This window comes from Panthera tigris, chromosome C1 (genome assembly GCF_018350195.1).
Source record: "Panthera tigris isolate Pti1 chromosome C1, P.tigris_Pti1_mat1.1, whole genome shotgun sequence".
NCBI lineage: Eukaryota > Metazoa > Chordata > Mammalia > Carnivora > Felidae > Panthera > Panthera tigris.
Window position 1 is genome coordinate 48,424,801 of NC_056667.1, and position 23,074 is coordinate 48,447,874.

General features: G+C 42.2%; 1 protein-coding gene across 1 annotated transcript in view; it reads right to left on the reverse strand.

The window, feature by feature from the left end:
• Nucleotides 1–22,852, reverse strand: part of LOC102958105 (cytochrome P450 2J2) — a 29,862-nt gene extending 7,010 nt beyond the window's left edge. The window contains exons 1-7 of the mRNA XM_007089904.3: nucleotides 22,581–22,852; nucleotides 12,462–12,624; nucleotides 8,657–8,806; nucleotides 8,093–8,253; nucleotides 5,383–5,559; nucleotides 3,182–3,323; nucleotides 194–381 (exon numbers count right to left, since the gene is read on the reverse strand). Of these exons, the coding sequence (XP_007089966.2) occupies nucleotides 194–381; nucleotides 3,182–3,323; nucleotides 5,383–5,559; nucleotides 8,093–8,253; nucleotides 8,657–8,806; nucleotides 12,462–12,624; nucleotides 22,581–22,790 (1,191 nt within the window). The 5' untranslated portion in view covers nucleotides 22,791–22,852. The remainder of the gene's footprint in view (nucleotides 1–193; nucleotides 382–3,181; nucleotides 3,324–5,382; nucleotides 5,560–8,092; nucleotides 8,254–8,656; nucleotides 8,807–12,461; nucleotides 12,625–22,580) is intronic.
• Between the last annotated feature and the right edge of the window lie 222 nt (nucleotides 22,853–23,074).

Below are 23,074 nucleotides of genomic sequence, written 5' to 3' on the forward strand. Positions count from 1 at the left end.
CCTAATACCTATTAACATCTCATTGGATTAATGTTCCAAAGATCACACATGGAGAAAAAAACTAGTATTATCTCAGGTATAATATATCTCTTTCCCATTTAAGTGATTCCCTAAGGCAAGAGTATGAGTCACTTTCCAGTTCAGAGCTCTAAAAGATGGGTTTGAAGATCTGAGGCTGAGAGTCCCTGGTTACCTTGGGCAGGTAGTAGCCAGCTAGCGTGGTATCCTCTATCACTTCCCTGGGCACATTCAGGGGGATGATGTTTCCCATTCGTTGCACCTCATGGATGAAGGCATTGGTGTAGGGCATGGACTCTCGAGCGGCTGTGCTTGGTATGTGCGACTGGCCAATCACCCTGTCGATCTCAGCTTGGACTTTTTCTGGAAAAGAAGGTTCTATTATTCTCCTCTTCCACAACTTTCCTTAAGCCTGATTAAACTAAAGAATGGCATCCAGGATCAAAATGACTAAAACTATAGCAGGCTGTATAGGCTCTGATTTCTCAGGAACTATATGAGTAGAAAGTGGGCCTGGGTTTTAGACAAATCTGGTTGCAAACTCTTGCTCTACAACATTACTACTGCAAGTTACTTAAACTCTGTGAGCCTGTTTTCTCTTCTTACCAGTAAGGATAAATCTACCTTCCTCTTAAGGACGTCTTGAGATTTACACGAACTGGTTTAGGTGAGCACCCAACACATCAAAGACGCTTCTAATTGTGCCCCAATATAGCTGTTTTCCTTTTTTTTTTTTTTTCTACAATAAGAGATTTTTAGCTGGATGCCTGGTTACCCAGCTACATACTACATTTCCCAGATTCCCTTGTAAGTGTGACCATGTGATTAAGTTCTGGTCAATAGAATAATGTAGAAGGAATGTTTGGTACTTGAAACATGTCCTTAAAGGAAGGGTGTTTCCTTCTTCCCTTCCAACTTGTGGAAAGGCAGCCCTCAAGGTGAGCCATCTTTAAGAGTATAAACAAGGCCATCATTCTAGATACAACAGAGCAACATGTTGGAAGAAGCTTAGAACCCAAAGTGCTCTGCTGAGTCAAGCTTAGATTTTTTAATTTTGACAGAAATAAGAATTTTTTAAATATATTTTATTTGTACAAAATATATTTATATTTTTTTATTTTAAAATATATATTATAAATATTATAATATATAATATAAATAAATATTTATTTAAAAATATATATTTATATATATATATATATACATGGCTCTGTGCTAAGTGTGGAGCCCAACATGGGGCTTGATCCCATGACCCTGGGATCTTGACCTGAGCTGAAATCAAGAGTCAGACGCTCAACTGACTGAGCCACCCAGGCACCCCTAGAACTTTTTTTCCTGACCATTTAATGAGTTTTGAAAATTATGGTAAAATATATGTGGCCTAAAATTTACCATGCTAACCACATCTAAGTGTATAGTTTAATAATGTTATGTATATTCACATTGTGCAACCAATCTCCAGAACTTTTTACCTTGAGAAACTGAAACTGTACATCCACTAAACAATAACTTCTCATTTTCTCCTACCCTAACTCCTGGCAACCCCCATTCTACTTTGTTTCTATGAATTTGCCTACCCTAGAAACCTCATAGAAATGGAATTATACAGTATATGTCTTTTCGTGACTGTATTATTTAATTTAGCATAATGTCTTCAAGGTTCATCAGTGTTATAACACATGTCAGAAATGCCTTCCTGTTTAAGGATGAATAATATTGCATTGTATTCCATATTTTATTCATCCTTTCTTCCATTGATAGACACTTGGGTTGTTTCTACCTTTTGGCTATTGTGAATAATGGTGCTGTGAAGATGACTATAAACTTCTATCATTTAAAATTTTTGTTTAATATTTATTTTTGAGAAAGAGAGAGAGAGAGAGCAAGTAGGGGAGGGGCAGAGAGAGAGGGAGACACAGAGCCTGAAGCAGCCTCCAGGCTCTGAGCTTGAACTCACGGACTGTGAGATCATGACCTGAGCTGAAGTTGGATGCTCAACTGACTGAGCCACCCAGGTGCCCTATCATTTTAAGCTATTGTTATTTTGGAGACCCTATTACAGAAGCCAACTCTATATCCTAATGAGATAGCTTTTAAACTTTTTAGAAAATGTAATTCAGAGTTCCAAACGCATTTTACATCATGAATCATAAAACATACTTTTATGTAAATATATGGAAAGAAATAAAGTTTGATGAACAATCTTATCCTTTGTACATGGGAAGTACTCTGATCTTTATTTTTATTTTAGGAAAAAATGTTGGTCTTGATCCACTAAATTGATTTTATATCCCGTTAATAAACTGTTATCCAAAGTTTGAAAAACTGTATCCTAGCATCCCATCTCTCCAGCTCAAATTTGCTCTGGGTCCTGGAGAGAAAAAAAAAAAAAAAAGATTATAACAGTCACTGCCTTTGAATGGATGACAGTCTTTGGGGAAGACATATGAATAATGTGCAATCACATAGTAATGGAGGTGTGTTAGGTCATCTCTAGAGGAGGAAAATAATCCAGTAATAATAAAGTCATCTCTAGAGTAAGGAGTTTCCTATTAGAGTGGGGAAGCATCTTAGAGGAGGTTGTATTTGAGCAGATTCTTCAGGCACACCTGGTGATTTACCATGTAGAGAAAATGGGGAAGCAGATGAGAGGGAAGAGCAAGCTTGATGGCGGAGGCATGAATAAGGACAGTGCAAAGAAAACAGCACGTAATTTAGTGAGGCCACCATGTACGGTGGGTGGAGCTAAGGCTGGACAGGCAGAAGAAGGAACATCAGAGAGCATGATATGCCAGACTCAGGAGTCTGAACATTATCCACAGGCCAATGGAAGACATGACGTAAAAGGCTAGAAGCTTGTAACAAGATACATTCGTATAAGAATGTAAGTCTTTTCCTGAAACTCACCACAGTGTCCATTGACTTCACTGTTTTCACTCTAGATTCTGAGTTTCCTGAGGGCAGGGACTCTGTTACACTGGGATTATGTGAACCCATCACAGTCCTAACAGGATAATTGAAGAATGTGCCCATTCTCAAGTCTACGTCACCTCAAGACTGTTTTTCCATTCTACCATCCTATCTTCTAGTCCCAACTTGGGGGCCGTATGCTCTAGGAGACACCATTCTGTCCTGCCCCAGGCGCACTCACTGGCATGCTCACCTTGGATTTCTGGGTATAAGGCCAAATAAAGCAGACCCCAGCGCAGTGTTGTGGAAGTTGTCTCCGTTCCAGCAAAGAAGAGGTCCAGGGTGCTGTAGATGAGGTTTTCTTCGTGGAAACTTGAAGTAGCATTGCCCCTATTCTAGAAAGCACAAGGTTATAGGTTTATTCAGTGGGTTCTTGGTTGCTACAACACACAGGGGCTTCATCCTAGGGAGAGAATGTGGAAGAAAAGATTCCCAGGAGAAATATCTTTCCCTTTGGCCATCTCAAGAGGTAGAGACTTATTACAGCAATATCATTAGCATCCTCTCGCCCCAAGTGCTGGAAACTTCTGCTGGCTTTGGTGGATGAAAATCAAGACACTTATTTTTTTTTATATATCTATAATTTGGGAGAATCTATTAGTACAGTGGGAAGAGAAGCAGTTCAGTGGAACAACAGACTAGGGTTCCAATATTAGCTACACCATTCACTCTCTGTATGACCTAGGGCAAGTCACTTAATCTCTCTGTGCTTCAGTTTCCTGTTTCAGAAAATAGCAATGAAATACACATGCCCCTTAAGATGACACTATAAATTACATGAGATGAAAAGAGCACATAACAAATACTCAACGTGTTTGTACTGATACCAGGAAGAATAATCTGAATTCCTCTTATGGAGAACAATGCTCGTATCTCCCTGTTAATGTCTTCCTTTCTAGGTGAAACCACTCTCATTCCATCAACCATTCCTCATGGAATTCCTTCATCTTTACCACTTTGCCCCGGAAGCTTCAATTTGCCAACAATCTGCTCAGTGTGTGGCTCCATACCTGCACAGCATTTAGCAAGTGACGTCTCCTCCTTTGTGGAGAAATCAATGCTTCTACTAATGTTATGCCAGTAAGGTGAGATAAAAGGGGAGATGGATAGAAACCTACCAGTCTGGTCAATCCCAAGAGGAGACACAACTAATCTGACGAGTCAACGATTATGACAGTGATACTGATGCATCGAGGTATATTGAACACAGGGGTGACTGGGCTAAAGGCTACACATCCAATTTGGCTTTTCCCTCCTTCTTTCCTATAATGTTGGAAAGTAGATGATAGCAAGATCAAAGAGGAAGGCAGAAGTCCCACTCAGGCCCTGAGGCTGAACCCTGGCATCCAACTCAGCTTTTCTTGTGTTCTGCCCTGGGGGGTGAGGGAAGGGGCAGGCAACTGGGCCCAGATCCAAATAACAATGAAAGAGTTCTTTGAAGCTCAACTGTTAGCTTTCCTTTTGTGTATAGCTCCTTCAGATATGGGCAAAGAGCATAGAATAGAAGATGAACAGGCAGTATTTGAGTATCCCCAAGGACTCAAGCCAAATATCATTTACCCCTATCCTTATTTCTACCTGCCTCATCAATCCTGAATTAATGCTGCTTCTACACTCTGAAATACTGCTTCTATTTTGACTCCCCGTGGTAAGCTAAATAATGACCCACAGAGATGTCCATATCCTAGTCTCTGGAACCTGTGGGTGTTACCTTATATGCTAAAAGGGACATTGTAGATACGATTAAGTTAAAAATTTTGATATGGCAAGAGGCTCCTGGATGGCTCAGTCGGTTGAGCATTCTACTTCAGCTCAGGTCATGATCTCATGGTTCATAAGCCTGAACCCCTCGTTGGGCTCTGTGCTGACAGCTCAGAGCCTAGAGCCTGCTTCAGATTCTGTGTCTTCCTCTTCTCTCTGCCCCTCCCCTACTCACACTCTGTCCTTCTGTACTAAATAAACATTAAAAAATTAAAAAAAAAAAAAAAGAATTTTGATATGGGAAGATGATTCTGGATCATTCCAGTGGCTCCAAAGTAATTACAAAGGTCTTTATAAGAGAGAGGCAAGAGAAGGACGGTAGCAGAGAAGATGCTCCATGCTGGCTTTGAAGATGGAAAAAGGGGCCATGAACAAAGGCAGCCTCTAGAAGCTGGAGAAGTCAAGGAAACAGATTCTTTTCTAGGGCCTCCAGAAGGGACCAGCCTTGCCAGCACCTTGATTTTAGCCCAGTAACACTGATTTCAGACTTCTGACCTCCAGAACTATAAGAGAATAAACGTGTGTCATTTGGAGCTCCCAGGTTTGTGGTAATTTGTTACAGCAGCAATAGGAAATGAGTACGCTCCCATTTGCTCTTTAAGAACAAACAGGAAACAACTCTGATTTCCTCACCTTTTCCATCTCCTTGAGGTAAGCGTCAATAAAATCTCTTGTTTGGTCAGGATTCCAGTCTCTCTTGTGGTTTTCAATCATCTGAGCAACGAACAATTTCAGTTTCTCCCAGTTGCTAAAGAGTGTTTGGTGGGGTCCAGGAAGAAATTTCATAATCCATGGAAATACATTGTAGAGCTAAGTGAGAAAAACGAAACACTCAGAGAGACAATTTGGTGCCAATTTTTCGCTTTTTGAGGCAAAACAATGGATATTCTCTTTCCATCTCTCACTTACTGGCTCTTAAAACCTTGGGGTCACCTTGACTCTTGTCTGTCACCCTCTAGCAAAGCACTTCAGCACTCCATCTAAAATGTGTCCAGTTTCAGACCACGGCTCACCACCCCAGCCACGTTCCCCCCTAACAAACACCCAACATTTCTCACCTGGATGCTGTGCTAGGCTTCATCAGCCTCACTGATTCCATTCTTAACCCCCTCCAGGTCTGTTTTCCAGAGCTGCCAGGGGCATCACTTTATACCTTCATCAGATCATTTCACTCCTTGGCTCTCAATCCTCCAATGACTTGCCATGGCTTTCGGACAAAGCTCTACATAATGCTCCTGGCCTATAAGCTCTGCATGGGCCAGCCACCGCACACACCTGTCACCTCCTTTGCTATCACTTCCCGCCATCTTGCTCTTTCTCACTCTCTCCAGTGCAGCACCACTGGCCCCTGTGATGACATCAAGGATGTTCTTGTTTGGGTCTTTGCATTTGCTATTCCTTCCACCTAGAACACTCTTCCTCTGAAATCTGTATAACTCTGGCCCCTCGCTTCATTAGGGTGCTGTTCAAATGTCACCTCCTTGGAGTGGTCTTAGCCTGATGATACTATAACCCCTGCCAGCCTCTCTCCATTCCCATATCCTATTTTATTCTCCTTCATGGTAATTATCACAAGTAAGTGTGTGTGTGTGTGTGTGTGTGTGTGTGTGTAAGATATAGATAGATGATAGATGCATATCTTATGGATTTGTCTGCCCTGCTATGATGTAATCTCCATGTAGATAAGACATATTTTACTGAAATAAAGTATTTTTGAAAACATTTTCTCTAATAATATCTTCTGGTAGAAAGAAGCATGACATAATGGAAAATCACTCAGACTTAAACAGATACAGGCACAGGTCTATTAGCTCTGCTGCTTTCCAGCCATAATATTCTGTTGATAATAATGATGATGATGATAACAATGATGTAATCTGTTGCTCCTTAGTTTAACCAGCTGCCAGTGGGGGTCCAGGATTTTTCTGGTGACTGAGCGACATGAGATCCATACAGCACCTAGGACGGAGCCAGCAGATCACTATCTGGATTTGCTTACACACTCCCATACCTGCTTGCACACACCATGATGCTCCATTTCATCTTTCAAGGGTTTTTTGCAAGAATTAACTATGGTAAAGTATATATTGCTGTCCATCAAGATGCCTGGCCTATGTGGGGACTCCAAGAAATGCTTATTATTAGCCTTACCCTACTGCCCCTTCCAACCCTCTCAGGAATTACTTTTCCCTGGGGAAGATAAGCTGGGTACCCACTAAACTCTCATGACTTCCTAGGTTCTGCATTCATGGGGCCAAAGAACATGAGGTTATTGAATTAGGGACTCCTATGACTAGGAATGAGAAAAAGGAATTCAAAAATAACTTTGATAATAATAATAGCTCACATTCATTGCACCCTTTTAATGTACATGGAATCATCCTAATGCTTTATCAGTTTTGATTCACTGGGTCCATAAAGCTCCAGGCAAAGATGTTTGTCAGGAATAAATAGAAACAAATCCACTTCTAGATACAAGAAATGTGACCTTAATAGTTGGGGCTGCTTTGGCCATAGAAGTGTCTTCCAAATCCAGAAAAGTGGCTGAGAGACCAAGAAGCTGAACAGAGTTTTTGACAGACTCACAGACCCAGAGGGACAAAATGGAGTACAGGGCCCACCAAGGAAGGGGTGAAGTTTGAATCTCAAGGGTCTGTACCCTATGGAATGAGAAGATTGATAATATCAAGTGCCGATGGGCATGTAAGTAGTGTAACTGCTTTTGAAACCTTTAGGCATCTTTTATGTCCCGGTATAAATTCAAGAGAAATGAACGGACGTGTCCACATGAACAACTGTACAAGAATGTTCATGGCAGCCTTATTCACAACATCCCCAAACTAGAAACAGCCCAACTGTTCATCAAGACAGGGACAGAGCAACAAACAGTGGTGTATTCATACAATGAAATACTATTCAGGATTTAAAAAAGAAAAGAGCAATTAACACAGATGAATCCGCAATCTGCGGAGGGAGAAGCCAGGCACCAAAGAACACTTCTGGGGCAGGGGAGTGCCTGGGTTAGGGAGGGACGTGGAGGGGCGGGACTCAAAAGGCAGTGGCAATATCATGCTTTTTAAAGAAAACAACATGGATGCATAGGTGTATATCATGTAACGTTTTGTACTTTACATGAATGTTAGAAATGTTCTTTGTATGTAGTAAATATTTGGTTATATTATCAGAAAACACTAAAGTCAACAGATTGACTTCCAGTAAGTTTGAGTGAAGTCAGTTTCAAAGGGTGATATTTTAGCTTAAACAAACCAAAAGGTCAGAACCCATCTGTTCTGAACATCAGCTCCAATATTCTAGCCCAAGATATTGAAAGAGAACCTCTTACCTGGCATCTCTTTGATGCCTCCTGAAAGGTGACATCATCCAGCAACCTCAGCAGTTCCTGAAACTGTGCATCCTCATAGTCAAAGCGTTTCCCAAAGGTGATAGAGCAAATAACATTGGAAACTGCATTGTTCATCTTGAAGTGAGGGTTAAAAGGCTGTCCTGGAGGTGGAAGAAGAGACGGATCTTTTGGATTGGTTTGTTTCTATTTTCTACAGAAAGTCTCCTCTACAGGACATAAGACATAGGACATTTTAAGTATAGAATCACCTATGAGGCTCTAGCCACAGTCCCCTACTTAGGGTCTGACATATAGCAAATCATCAATACTTGGGAAGGCAAGTTAATGACCAGGGTTTAAAACCGGTAATGTGTTTAATATTAATCTTCCTGCACTTAATCCTAGAGCTCTATGAAGGCAAGGTCATGGTTAGCTGTTCACTGCAATATGCTCAGTGCCTGGCACAATGCTGGGCACAGGTTAGGTACGTAAGGCACTTAATAAGCATCTGTTCAATGAATGAATGAGTCACAATCTCCTGCACCTGTCCTAGGAAACACTCACCATTCTCCTCTTTTATCGCTTGGATGAGGTTACGGGCCTCCTCCTGAATGCATTCCTCTAAGCTCTTCTTTCCTAGACCGAAGTTCTTGAGTGTTGCCAAGGTGAACCTTCTTTGCTCCTTCCAAGTCTGGCCATTGGCCATGATCAATCCTGGAAGGAAAAAAAAAAAAAGCCAACATTATGGTTTTCTTATTCTATAATGTAAATATCTGGCAAATGGTATGGCAACGTGCATTGGTGGGAAGGAGAAGGGCACTGAGGCACTTGAAAACTATCCAGAGATACAGTAGATATCTCTGGATATGCAGTAGATACAGTGGCTAGCATTACTGCATTGCATTGCTGGCACTACAGGGGCTTTGGTATTTTTACTGCATTATGTCACTGGTACTTACAGAAACACTATGAGGTAGGTATAATCATTATGTTGCCCTCCCATTTTGCTGATGAGAAAACCTTGGCACAAAGGCTAACGTCAACTTTGTAAGGTTACAGTTAGTAAGCAGCTGAACAGACGTTCAAATTAGATTCCAAAGCCCATGCTTTGACTGCCAGTCACATAAGTATATTTAAGTATTAATTTTATGCTACATACTAAGAATGCACCCATGGACAAGAAAAATCTATACCCGTAAGGAGGTAAGGCTTTCCAGGAGACTCTTATCTAAGCTAGAATTTGAAAGATGAAGGAATGACTCAAGAAAGCAAGGAAGACTATTCCAGGCAGAAATAGCACATGGAAAGGCAAAGAGCCAACCCCCCCCCCAAAAAAAAAACAAAAAACAAAAACAAAACCCCAGAAACAACTCAGTGTGTTCAACAGACCATCATCTGATTTCCAACACAGATAAGGCCACACTCCTTTGTTTTCTTCACCTCCAGAGTGTTCTGCAACCCCTTTTAGTGTCTGGCTTTGGCCTCCACCATTTCCACGAGGCAGCCCTCTTTGTCAGCCTGGGGAAACTTTTCAATGTTATCTTGCTTGATCTTTCAGTAGCACGGAGCACTTCTTTCCTGAAGCCCTCCCTTCCAGCGTTGCTCAGGACAGCATGGCCTCCAGATTTTCCCCCTCCCCATACCTTATGCTGGTTCATCTTCTTTTATCAAATTTTGAAGTAATGGAGTACTTCAAGATAAGGTCTAACACCTCTTCTCTTCTCCCTCAATACTCCATTCCTGGAAAATCTCATTAACTCCTAAACTTTTAAATGGCATCTGTTGATCGTGACCACTTCTTTCTGCCCCTGAGCTCCAGACATACACAACTGTCTGCCTGACTTTGCTGACTTAAAAGCATTTCAAACTCAGCGTATCCATGATCGGCTTCGTGATGCTCTCCATACAACTCCCCACTCAAGCCAAACGAAACACCTGCCCTCTTCCACATGAGGCAGACATTTGGGTGTCCACCTCAACACCTCCCTCTCCTTTCCATCGCCCATGATTTAGGTCATCCTATCTTGTTGGATTTACCCCCTGGATACCTTAAATCTATGTATCTTCACTGCCACTAACCTGGCCTAACCTACTGTCGTTTCTTGCCACCTCCCTAGTCCAAGCTAGTACCTTCTCTAAGCTAAAATGCTGTAATAGTCTCTTGCTCCCTGTATACCATTTTCTACACTGCCACCTATATAGGTTTTATAAATGTGCAATGTAAACATGATGATTCCTTTCTCCACTTGAAACCATTCTATAAATATGGGGGTACAAGTGCCCCTATGCATCAGCACTCCTGTATCCCTTGGGTAAATTCCTAGCAGTGCTGTTGATGGGTAATAGGGTGATCTATTTTTAATTTTTTGAGGAACCTCCATACTGTTTTCCAGAGAAGCTGCACCAGTTTGCATTCCCACCAACAGTGCAAGAGGGTTCCTGTTTCTCCACATCCTCGCCAGCATCTATAGTCTCCTGCTTTGTTCATTTTAGCCACTCTGACTGGCAGGAGGTGGTATCTCAGTGTGGTTTTGATTTATATTTCCCTGATGAGGAATGACGTTGCGCATCTTTTCATGTGCCTGTTGGCCATCTGGATGCCTTCGTTAGACAAGTGTCTATTCATGTTTTCTGCCCATTTCTTCACTGGATTATTTGTTTTTCAGGTGTGGAGTTTAGTGAGTTCTTTACAGATTTTGGACACCAGCCCTTTGTCTAATATGTCATTTGCAAATATCTTTTCCCATTCCGTTGGTTATGCTAAGTGAAATAAGTCATACAGAGAAAGACAGATACTATATGTCTTCACTCTTATGTGGATCCTGAGAAACTTAACAGAAGACCATGGGGGAGGAGAAGGAAAAAAAAAAGTTAGGGAGGGAGCCAAACCATAAGAGACTCTTAAAAACTGAGAATAAACTGAGGGTTGATGGGGGGTGGGAGGGAGGGGAGGATGGGTGATGGGCATTGAGGAGGGCACTTGTTGGGATGAGCACTGGGTGTTGTATGGAAACCAATTTGACAATAGATTTCATATTAAAAAATAAAATGAAAAAATTCACTAAAAAAAAAAAAATTCTAGAGTTTCCCTTGTTATTGAGCATAATACCCAACACCCTTAGCAAGAACTTGCATGAACAATTCCTGGCACTCAGCAGCTGAATTTCCCTTTAATTATCTCTATTTAATCCCTATACTTGCCACATGGGCCACCTTTCAGTTCCTCGAGTTCACTGTCCTTCTTCCCACCTAAGGGACTTTTCCTATTCCCTCTGCCTGACTGCTGCTTCACTTTGTTAAATTGATTGCCATTTATTTACATTAGCTCTCCTTGAATCCCAGGGCTAGATTAGATGCCCTGATAAATGCATCCTGCGCACAGCTTAATGATACTAATGCATTAAGTTATTAGCACTCATTGATAGTGTCTTTCTGAATAGAATGTAAGTTTCCTAAGGACATGGATTTTGTCAGCACTACTCATTGTCATGTTGCTAGAACCTAGCACCGTGCCTCACATAATAAATGGAGTGGAGGTAGCGTTAAAAGATAAACTATTTCAAAAAGCATCTGGAAAAAAAAAAAAGCTGCTTTGGTGGAGTAATACATTTGAGTTATCCATTTAGATTTTTAAATGTTTATGTTTATTTAATGACAGTTTTAAGTGTTCATGCCAAACTGTTCCAACACAGAGTGGAAGGCTCGAGATACCTTGTGGGGCACAGCCCTAACAAGAAAGCGGAGGAACTAGAGGCAAGAAGAGGGACTTCCATAAGGAGCAGAAGGAAACAGTGCACATGAATTTTCCCAGGGGAAGAGATCTGAATGGAAAGCAGAAAGAACAAGAATGCATTGACTCTTCCCCTGCTTTCACTGAGTAATCAGTGCTTCCAGAGTGAGTTCATGCAGGAGACACAGCTTCTCTCAAATCCCTGACAGGACCCTGCCAAGTTCTCTAAAGTGCCTTTTTAAAAAAAAAAAAAAAAAAAAAAAATTGTTTTATGTTTGTTTATTTTTCAGACAGAAACAGAGCATGAGCAGGGAAGGGGCAGAGTGAGAGAGAGACACAGAATCTGAAGCAGGCCCCAGGCTCTGAGCTGTCAGCACAGAGCCCGATGCAGGGCTTGAACCCACAAACCATGAGATCACGACCTGAGCCAAAGTTGGATGCTTAACCGACTGAACCACGCAGGCGCCCCTAAGAGGGTGCCTTTAATAAGCAAATGTGGGAATCCAGCTTTCTTTAAGTGTAGGAACTTTATAATGGCCCAGCTCCCTGGGAGTATTGGAGAATTACAGTCACAAGGGCACCTTTAACAGATCATAAAAATATCAAGCATACACCCCGTACATTAGTTAAGAAACTTACCATTGTTCTTAAAGATACGTTCTCGGATAGGAGTTGTAGGGCGGTTCACAAAGTTTTGGTTCTGATCGACAAGGACTTCTTTGATCAAAGGCAATCCAGTTATAAGAACTAAAGACATGTCACCGAGCTGCAGGCTAAAAATGTTTCCATATTTCTCCACAAGCTGAAAAATAGTCAAATAGTCACAATTGATGATGCACATGTCCATGTGTCCAGGAATGGAGGGGTTGTGTGTCGCTGAGGAAGGTCTTGTACTGAGCAGAGTCTGTGTGTGCACCTTGGTATGATGGGAACGTTTCTCTCTGCTCCCTCTTTCCTCTTCCTCTCAGCTAGACTAGGATTGAAATCGCTCCAGGATGTGCTTCTATACCTCATAAACCTTCATTCATATATTCAACCTACACAAATTGAGTGAGCATCCAACACTGTCCCAAGAACAAGACATGAATATGTAACTAGAATAAAACAAACAAGGTCTCTAACCTCGAGCACCTTAGAGTCTAGTGAGGGGGGCGAGAATTCAGAACATGTGACACACACACACACACACACACACACAAAAATGCTGATATGCTTAGTGTAACTCTGGGTTGCAAGCATGGACTTCTCAGTAAATCATAAGAGTTTAACTGGAAGAGAATGTCCCCTTCCTCAACACGTGCTAGACAACTGAAAATTCATGACAGGGCTGAGGCCAGCTGTGCAGAAAAGCACTCTAGTTCCGGAGCTATGTGGGCATCTTAGCTCTATAGTTGGCTAGCTGTGGCTCTTGGGAAAGTTGCTTCACAGTTTTTGAGCCTTAGCTATAAAAAGGAAAAAGTGTTCCTCCCTTAAAGGGTTCTGTGAAGAAGAATGAGAGCAACAGTGTGAAAGGCACTTTGTTTTCTGGTACCTGGCGCACAGCCGCTTGAGTCCCTGAGGAACAAACGGGCTCTGTGTGCAAAGGGATGAAGACACACGCTCATGGCAACAGAGAGGACGAGCGCACATGGAGATGTGCTGGGGGAAGGCACATGGACGCTGGGGGCCATATTAGGCCCCTTCCTCTGTTTACCTCATTCGATTTCGCAGCCAGCCACCCTGTGGCACTAATGATTTTCCTTGTCTTTCAGAAAAGGAAAAAGGAGTCGTCGAGGAAGTAATGTCACCTAGATGACAAAGCTATTGAGTGGTGAAGGGAATTTTCCAGGCATTAGGTAAGATCTGAGGACAAAGACTTGAACCTGAGAAGGCACCAGGCCCTTAGAGTTCAGTGGGAGGGAGAGAAAGGGGGAAGGAGGCAGGGAGAGAATGGAAGGCTGTGTGGTGTGGACAGACGTGGGCTGGATGTGCAAGTGGGCTGGATGAGAACAAATGGCTACTAATCAAGGTGGTTCCTGACTTGTTCCTTCAAGAGACGACTCTGAGGAGACCCTACGCCTGCCTCTTGTCCACCCGGGGTTGTGGCTAGTTGCAGGCAGTGGTACCAAACAGAAGGGCCCCATTTCCTCCGGGTGTCTGTGGCCCCTCCTTCTCAGTCTCCATGCATGCATGCTCCCCCTTGTCACCCTTAGCGCCTAAGACCCCACCACCCCGCTCAGAGCAAATACAACAGACTACACCAGCCTCATTCCGCCTCCCTGCCCCCACATTAAAAACCAAGCCCGAACTCAATCTTCCCTTGTTCTCTCAGCCCAGAGCCTTCCATCAGTCTTTTTTCCTGTCTAGCTCCTATCTCCCTGGAAAGAGTAAAGCCAAGATTCCCTCTCAAATTCATCTGCCTCTAAAGTACACGTCTTTGTCTCTAAGACGTAGCAGGAAAGGGCCCATAAAAATCAAGCAGAATCTTTTTTGTTTCATCTTGCTGACTGCCTCGATGAACTTCTTAGTCTTTATGAGAAAGATTTCTTGACTAATTTATTCTATTCAGAAAAGATGTTTTTGGAATGGGTGAAAATCTCGGATTAAGCTAAATGACTCCTGACAAAGTGCACGTACAACCTAGAATCTCAGCTTGTACTTGGAAGGAACAGAACACTCCATTAGTATTTGCTGAACTGAACGACTTCAGAGTTTCTGCTCTATCAGCTCTCCACCCACGTATGAGTCCAAAAGAACTGCATCAGAAACTTTCACAATGGGGTGCCTGGGTGGCTCAGTCGGTTGGGCATCCGACTTCCGCTCAGGTCATGATCTCACAGCTTGTGAGTTCGAGCCCCGCATCGGGCTCTGTGCTGACAGCCTGGAGCCTTCTTTGGATTCTGTGTCACTGACCCTCCCCCACTCACGCTGTGTCTCTCTCCTTCAAAAATAAATAAACGTTAAAAAAAATAAACAAAAAAAAATTGAAAAAAAACTTTCATGGCATACTCAGCTGTGTAAACATAGGTCAAATGACCTTCCTGCGCCTGTTGACTATGGTGATGCCTAACAGTTCCTACATGCACTGGGCTGGGCACTATGCTGATCGCTTTACATGGATTTAAGTGTATGACCCACCGGGCCTCTGAAAAGACTTTGTAAGGTAGACCGTACTGTCGAATGTACAACAATAACCAAGTCATTACTCAAATGAGTAAGAGAACAAAAGAGGTTAAAAGGATGATTCAGGAGGCTAAAATAGGCTTAATATCAGAAAGGAAAATAGAAAAATAAGAAAAGAATGTGGGAGCTATAAAAGGTGAACAAAAGTAATATGAGGGAATTTGATACAAAGGATTAAAAACCCCAAATGTGGGATTAAGTGCTTACATAATAAGGTGGAGCGAAAAAAATGTTTAGAATAATGAAAAATTAGAAGGGGGGGGCGGTTTAGTGAGACAAGTGCGTGAACTACGATTACCAAGAGACAACTGGGAGAGATTCCACCTCATCTCAGTTCTTAAACTCAAGAGCCAACATAACAAAGACACAAAGAGAGGAAAAGTGTAGCAATTCTCACTCCATGGGCAGCAGGTGAGAGGGTGTGCTCCCCCAAACTCTGACCAGCACTGAGCTGTGTGTGTGCACGTATCATTCAAATAAGCTCCCTAAAATGCACGTTGTTTCTATATGTTACTAAGATTTATCATCTTTTCCCCAATATGTACAGTATTGTATTTTTTTCAACTTTTAAAAAATGTTTGATTATCTATTTTTGAGACAGACAGAGAGACAGAGTGCAAGTGGGGAGGAGCAGAGAGAGGCAGACACGGAATCCAAAGCAGGCTCCAGGCTCCAAGCTGTCAGCACAGAGCCCGATGCAGGGCTCGAACTCACGAACTACGAGATCATGACCTGAGCTGAAGTCGGATGCTGAACCGACTGAGCCACCCAGGCACCCCCACAATTATTTCTATCCAATAAAGCAAAGAAGAAGGAGAAGGAGAAAAAGAGGGGGAGGGGGAGGGGGAGGGAGAAAGGAGGGTGAAGGACAGGAAAAACAGACCTAATGAAATTAGGAATAAACCATCGTTAACAATGGTTCTTACTCTTTTTTGAATCACAGAATCCTTTGAAAATCTAGTGTATGGCATGATCCGCTCTCCAGTAAACTCCTGTACACATGAGCACAGTCATGCATGTAGTTTCAGGGGTTCACCAGTCCCTTGGGGCCCATGAGCCCCTGCTAAGAATACTGGTGTCACAGGTAGTTCTTGGGGGCTGTGCTAGGCTTCTGAGAACAGTCTGTGGAAAGCAAATTCAAGTTCGGTTCTATACATTTCTATAAAATGCTTAAGAGTTGCCAGGCACCTTGTGACATTGTTATAACACATGGGGCGGTACAAAGGTCAATATGATTCGGTGTTTTCCTACAGCATCAAAGTCTCTTGAGCAATGCTGACTGCAGAAAACACTAATGCACAGCAGAAGTGATATATGCTATGATGCTGGTAGAAAGGAACATGAAGCCATTGAAAGAAGAAATGAATTTCCACCCTAGATGTATTAGAAAACCTCTAAAAGGAGATGGTATTTCAACTATATCTTAAACAAAAGCTGCCAGCAAAAGGACATGTAATGTGGGAACAGGATATGCAAATACAAGGTAGGAAAATGGAGGTGTTCAGGGACAAGTAAGCGGTGTGGTTTGACTGGAATGCAGGGTTCATTAAAGAGCACTGACCATGTGGTAGGTCAAGGCCAAGGGCTGGGGATACAATGAGTCCTTAACTTAAAGCACTTCCCAGTCTAATGGAACATATGGAAAAATAATCAGTTCTTATTTTTACTATTCTGTACAAGAAATCATTTGACGAGGGAAAGTAAGGAAGCACATAAAGGGAACCAGGCACCAGGACAGGTTTCCTGGGAAAAGTATCTCCTCACTTGAGTAAGGAGATAGGAAACAAGGCTGGGCAAGGCAATCCGAGATAGATTGAGGACAGCCTTCATGCCAGCTGAAATAGTTTGGATCTAGTTTTGCTTGTAATTAGGAGGCCAAAGATGTTTGAATAGGAGACGTAATGTAAATGAGTGTTTAAGAGCTTGGATTGTGAAGTCATACAAATCTGTTTGAACCCACTTACAAATCACACTCACTGTGTGATTTGGTGGCAAGTTATTTAACTTCTCTATCTCAATTTCCAAATGTATAAAATGGGGGTATTGTGGGTTCCCATCTTTAGGATTGTTGTGATTAGTAGCCACAATACTAATATTAATAACACAATTACTTGTTGTTATTGATCTGTCCGGGAGTATATTTTAGCAAAGGCATTCTGATACGATATTGACAACGGAATGAGGAAGAGGCCAGAGAGTGGAATAGCGGAGCTCATCCAGCCACTAGGCAGACAAGGGATGCCTGGGATGCAACAGCACTGGCTCTCCTTGAATTTCTTGCTTTAAACTTTTAAAGAAAGGGGAATAGTGGTAGATGTGGAAATGAGTATCAACTATGTGCTTGGCACTCTGGCAACAAGTTGATATTCATGAAGTTATCTGGTTCTTATAACAATCCTAGAAAGCATTTTCAGCATTCAGAAAAGTAGGCACAGAGATTTAGCACCTAGCTTGTGGGCATAAAGTTTGGGCTCTAGAGAGGGGCTTCTGGGTGGCTCAGTCTGTGTCCGACTTTCGATTTTGGCTCAGGTCATGCTCTCACAGTTCGGGAGTTTGAGCCCCACATCAGGCTCTGCACTATCTGTTTGAGATGCTCTCTCTCTCCCCCTCTCTCACTCATGTGTATGCTCTCTCTTTCTCACAAAATAAAAACAAATAGTTAAGTGAAAGGATGAAGATATTCTCTCTCTTTTTGTGAGTGATGGCACTAAGTGTTAACTAGCCACATGACTTTCCAATCAAAAACCACATTCCCCAGCTTCTCCAGGTGTAGCCAGTGGGACATGAGTAGTGGTGACGTGCGCGTTGTCCGGGTCTCATCCTTAAATAAAAACTGCTTGCTCACTACCTACCCCGTTCCCCGTCCCGTGGACCAGAACTTACACACAGTGGGGTTGCAGGACCAGAGCACAACAAAGAAGGAAATGAAGTTTCTGGATCGTCTTGAGGTATAGAAAGCAGTCTCCCTATCCTGGGCTTCCTGCCTACATCTGAACTCATTTGTGGGAGAGAGGTAAATTTCAACCTTTTTTTACACCACTGTATTTTGGGGTCTCTGTTAGAAGCAGCTTAATGTGTATGCTACCTAATACATTTATCCACCTTATCTACCATTTTCCCACTTTAGTACAATAAGGTTTTCTCTTGTTTAGATAAAAGCTCCTCTAATTGGTCATATAGCCATGATAGAGAAAGTTTTAAAATATAGGGGGAAAAATACAAGGGAAGTTCCCATCGTACCATTTAAACAGGCTAGTTTCTTCACGGTGCTGTTGCTGTGTTTTAGCTCATGCCACTTTGTCCCATTTAAAATCTCCTGTCCCCTGAACTCCACGTGGCCACTTGCCTAACATCCATTTAACGCTCAGCTCAATTTATTCCAACATTCTACACGACGTTATCTCTAGGGTTTCCCATTCCCAGGGATCCCATCTCTTGATACTTCGTTTGGTTACCAAGAGTCTACACCACACATTGCATCATATACTGTTTTGTGCTGTGCCTGTCATATGGTAAGCGCTTCATAAACGTGTGTTCGATAAATGAATCCATGAATAAATCAGTCATCCTTTCCCTGTCATGAGAAGTCAAGTAGCACAAGTACAGAATAGGTGTAAGTGTCAAACAGTTCTGGATTGAAGTGCTCGTTTTGCCGTCATCTATGCTGAATAACTCAAGCAGACAACTTTATTATTTGCAGCCACTTTCCTCAGTGGCAAAGTGGAAACAGCACCAGCTAATGACTCACTTGTGTGTCTTTTGTGAAGAGTAAATGAAAATGAACATATAAGTCCTCATACAGGATCTAGCAAATAGTTGGTACTTAATGTTTCCGAACTGCTAGAGTGTAAATTTAGTTATAACTAAATACACCATTTGACTCCATTTGTTTTACAACCAAATACATAAAAAATGCAAACCTGTATGCAGTAAAATTTAATAGTTCTGATGAAAAAACATTGGGCCATGGATAAGATCCTAGCCTCAGTTTCATCACTAGCCAGTTTTATGACAGGCAAATCATTTACCCTTTCTAATCACATCTATCTTAGTAGTAAACCAAAGGCACATATCAAATTTATGATTTCATACAAGATTGAGTAAAAGCATTCCATTTTACTCCTCCTACTATTCATGACACTAATTGGCACAGACAAAAATAACTCCAAGAAAGGCTTGCTTTCTCTAGCCAAAGTTTGAGAAAAAGGCTAGCCTAATAGGACAGAAGCGGTTTTTTTTAAAGTTTGTTTATTTATTTTTTTATTTGGAGAGAGACAGAGACAGCCTGAATGGTAGAGGGGTGGGGATGGTGGTGGAGAATCCCAAGCAGGCTCTGCACTGTCAGGGCAGAGCCTGATGTGCTGCTCAAACTCACAAACCCTGAGATCATGACCTGAGCCTAAATCAAGAGTGGGACGCTTAACTGACTGAGCCACCCAGGTGCCCCAGGACAGAAGCATTTTAACTTTATAGGGTTAAGTGTTTAAAGCAGCTATAATATGTTTTAACAAACAATTACAAATACTCTCAAAAATTTTAAATAGAAAATCTTACCAAAGAAATAAATGATAGGTATAAGAACCAAAGGGAAAAATTAAAACTTAAAAATGCAACTATCTAAACAAAAACTCGGGAGAGCAAATCAATGGTAGAAGGGTAATGACAGAAGAACCAGTGAAACTTGAGAAGATCAAGAGACTGTATACAGTCAGGACAACACAGAGAAAATAGATTGAAAAGAACAAAAACTGAGCCTCAGGGACCTATGTTAGAATAACAAAAGATCTAACATTTGCACCATCAGTGTCCAAGAGTCCCAGAAAGGAAGGAAAAAGACTGTGGAATTGAAAAAATATTGAAGAAACAATGGCTGAAAACTTCCTGGCTTTGGTAAGAGATCAACCTACAGATCCAAGATCCCAATAAACCCAAAGAAATCAACACCACGACGTACCATAATCAAATCTCTGAAAACTAAAAGCAAAACGACTTCTCGACAGCAGCAGAGAGGAACAACTGATTACTTATGGGGAACAGCAATTCAAATGTGGTTTCTCATTAGAAACCACAGAGGCCAGAAAGAAGTGGAACAACATTTTAAAATGTTGAATGAAAGAAACTGTTAACCTAGGATTCTATATTAAATGAAAATATACTTCAGAAACGAAAGTGAAATAAAGACATTTTTTGGTAAGCGGAAGTTAAGAGAAGTTTTTTGCCAGCAGACTGACTCTAAAAGAAGGGCTGAAGAAAGTTCCTCAGGTAGAAAAGAAATGATATTGGTAGAAATTTGGAAAATTGTGAATAAAGAAACAGCAAAATAAGGGTAAATAAATGAGTAAATGTGCTTAACAGTTAAAAGCAAGTTTATAATATTGTCTGATGTGGTTTTCAATATATAGAGAGAATATGTTTAAAAATTTTTTTTTACATTTATTTATTTTTGAGAGACACAGAGACAGAGCACAAGTGGGGAGGGGCAGAGCGAGAAGGAGACAGAATCCGAAGCAGGCTCCAGGCTCTGAGCTGTCAGCACAGAGCCCAAGGCGGGGCTCGAACTCACAAACCGTGAGATCATGACCTGAGCCGAAGTTGGACGCTCAACCGACTGAGCCACCCAGGCGCCCCATAGAGAGATCATATTTAAGACAATAATAGTGTAAAGCAGGGAGGATAAAAGGATCTAACATTTGTAAGGTATCCACATTGAACTTGAAGTGGCAAAATATTGACACTAGTAGATGACAGTAAGCTATATGTGCCTATTATAATCCTTAGGTAGCCACTTAAACACAATGCAAAGAGATATACTGAAAAGCACAACAAATAAATTAAAATGGAATTCTAAAAAAAAAATGTTCAAGTGACCCACAGGAAAACAGAAAAATAATAAATAGGGGAATAAAAAACAGAGGGAAAAATAGAAAATAAATAATAAGATGATCTAAACCCACCAATTAAAAGACACAGACTGGCAAAATGAAAAAAAAAAAAAAATGACCCACCTATATGCTGTCTACAAGAAACTGATTTCAAATATAATGATACAAACAGGTTAAAAGTGAAAGTATGAAGAAGCATATACCATGCAAATAATCATCAACAGATAGCTGGTGTGGTCACATCATATCAGCTAAAGTTCAGGCAATAAAAATCACCAGGCATAAGGAGGGATATTACATAATAACATGAGTCGATTCACTAAGATGATATAATAATTTTAATGTGTATGCACCAAATAACAGAAATGGCAAATACATAAAGGAAAAACTACCAGAATGGAATTGGAAAATAGACAAACCTTCAGTTAGAGTTGGAGACTTCAACATGCTTCTCATAGTGATTAATAGAATTGGTAGATAAGAGGTCAGAGTGTAGAAGAAATAAACAGGATCATCCAATGATATCTAATTGATATATACAGAACACTTATCCCCAAAATTGTAGAATACTTTTTTTTTTTTTTCAAGCATGCATGGGACTGTATCTTGGGTCATTAAACCAACTGTAACAAATTTAAAAGACCTGAAATTACACAAACTATGTCCTTTCACCATAATGGCAACAAACTGAAAAATCATTAATAGAAAGCAAGCAGGAGAATTTCCAAATGCTTGGAAATTGAACAACACATTTCTTAAACACGGGTATAGGTTTAGGAGCCTCGCTTTAAAATTCTGTGACTAATCCTGTCACTTAGTGTTACCAACTGGGTGTTTCTCCAAGAAAGTGATAAAACCTTCTCCCTCTGTACATGTATAGACATGAGTTTAAAGTACTCCAGGCATGTCTAGGGAAAGGGGAAGGGGACTAATACTGTGCACCTAGTAAAAGCCATGTCTGACCATTGTTTTTATTTAACCTTCACAACCACCTATCACAGTGTTGTCATTCAGCTAGGTGCCTGTGCTGAGTGGTAGGAAACCAGCTGAGGATTCTTGGGAGAAGTTTGGATGTTGGAGGGAATTTTAAGTAAATCAGAGGAGACAGGGTTAAGGAGCCCTGGCGGGATATGATTAAAAAAAGGTGGAAAGAGGCTTAGTCAGAAAGTTCCAAGGGGCTCCCTGATAAGTCCTCACTCTGGAAAGCAGTGGGAAGCACTAAGAAAATTTAAGCCCAGGGATGACATTTTACAGCGATTACTTTAGTGACAGCAGATTGCAGGGAGAAGAGATTGAAAGCGAGGGGCTCAGTTATTGAAAAGTGGTGAGGATTTAGGTAGTACTGTCACCATTTTACACTCAGTAAATACAGCCTCAAAGAAGGTAAGTACAGCGTTTTTTTCCCCCAACGATAAAAATATTAAAGAGGACAAAGTGATCATATCCTAAATAAGCTGTTCCAGTAACATTTCACAAGATACACAATAAAGAATGTAGCAAGTCTGGCATACTTTAATAGTAAACAGTGACTATTATTTCACTTCTAGAAAGGGCAGGTGTAATGATGCCAGCTGACCATTGGGAAACCGGGGCTCAAAGCAGGGTTTACCAGGGTCCCTGCATTAGCTGCACAGCCCCCCAGCCTCCCGCCCTCGATCCCCGGGACGGCCCCTGTCCCGCAGGTCAGGGTCAGGGCACCTTCACCCGCTCCTACCCGCTGAAGCTGCAGGTGCGACCGCTCAAAGTCCAGATGGAAGAAGTTGCCCACGAAGGGCAGGGGTACGGGGCCCGGCGGGTAGTTCTTGGGGCGCCGTCTTTTGAGGAAATCAGCAAAGAACAGAAAGGCGACGGCACCCAGCAGGACCGTGCGCAGATGCAGCACTGCCCAGACGGCGGCCGCCAGGGAGCCCACAGCCGCGAGCATGGCTCGCAAAGTCCTCTCGCTCGGCTGAGCTCGGAGCAGGCGACGTCCCCGCCGGTTCCTGCCGCCGAGCTCGCGGCACTGCCGGCCCGCCCCCGACTCCGCCGCGCCCCGCCCCTGCCGCGCCGAGCTCCCCCACTGAGCCCTGCCCGCCTGCACGGTCCCGGCTCTTGGCCCCGCCCGCCTGCTGCCGCGCCCAGTGAACTTCCTCTTCCCCTGCTTCCTTCCCCGGACCCCGGCCCCCGGCCGGGCGCGCTGCGCTCCGGAAAGCCTGGCACCGAAGTCGT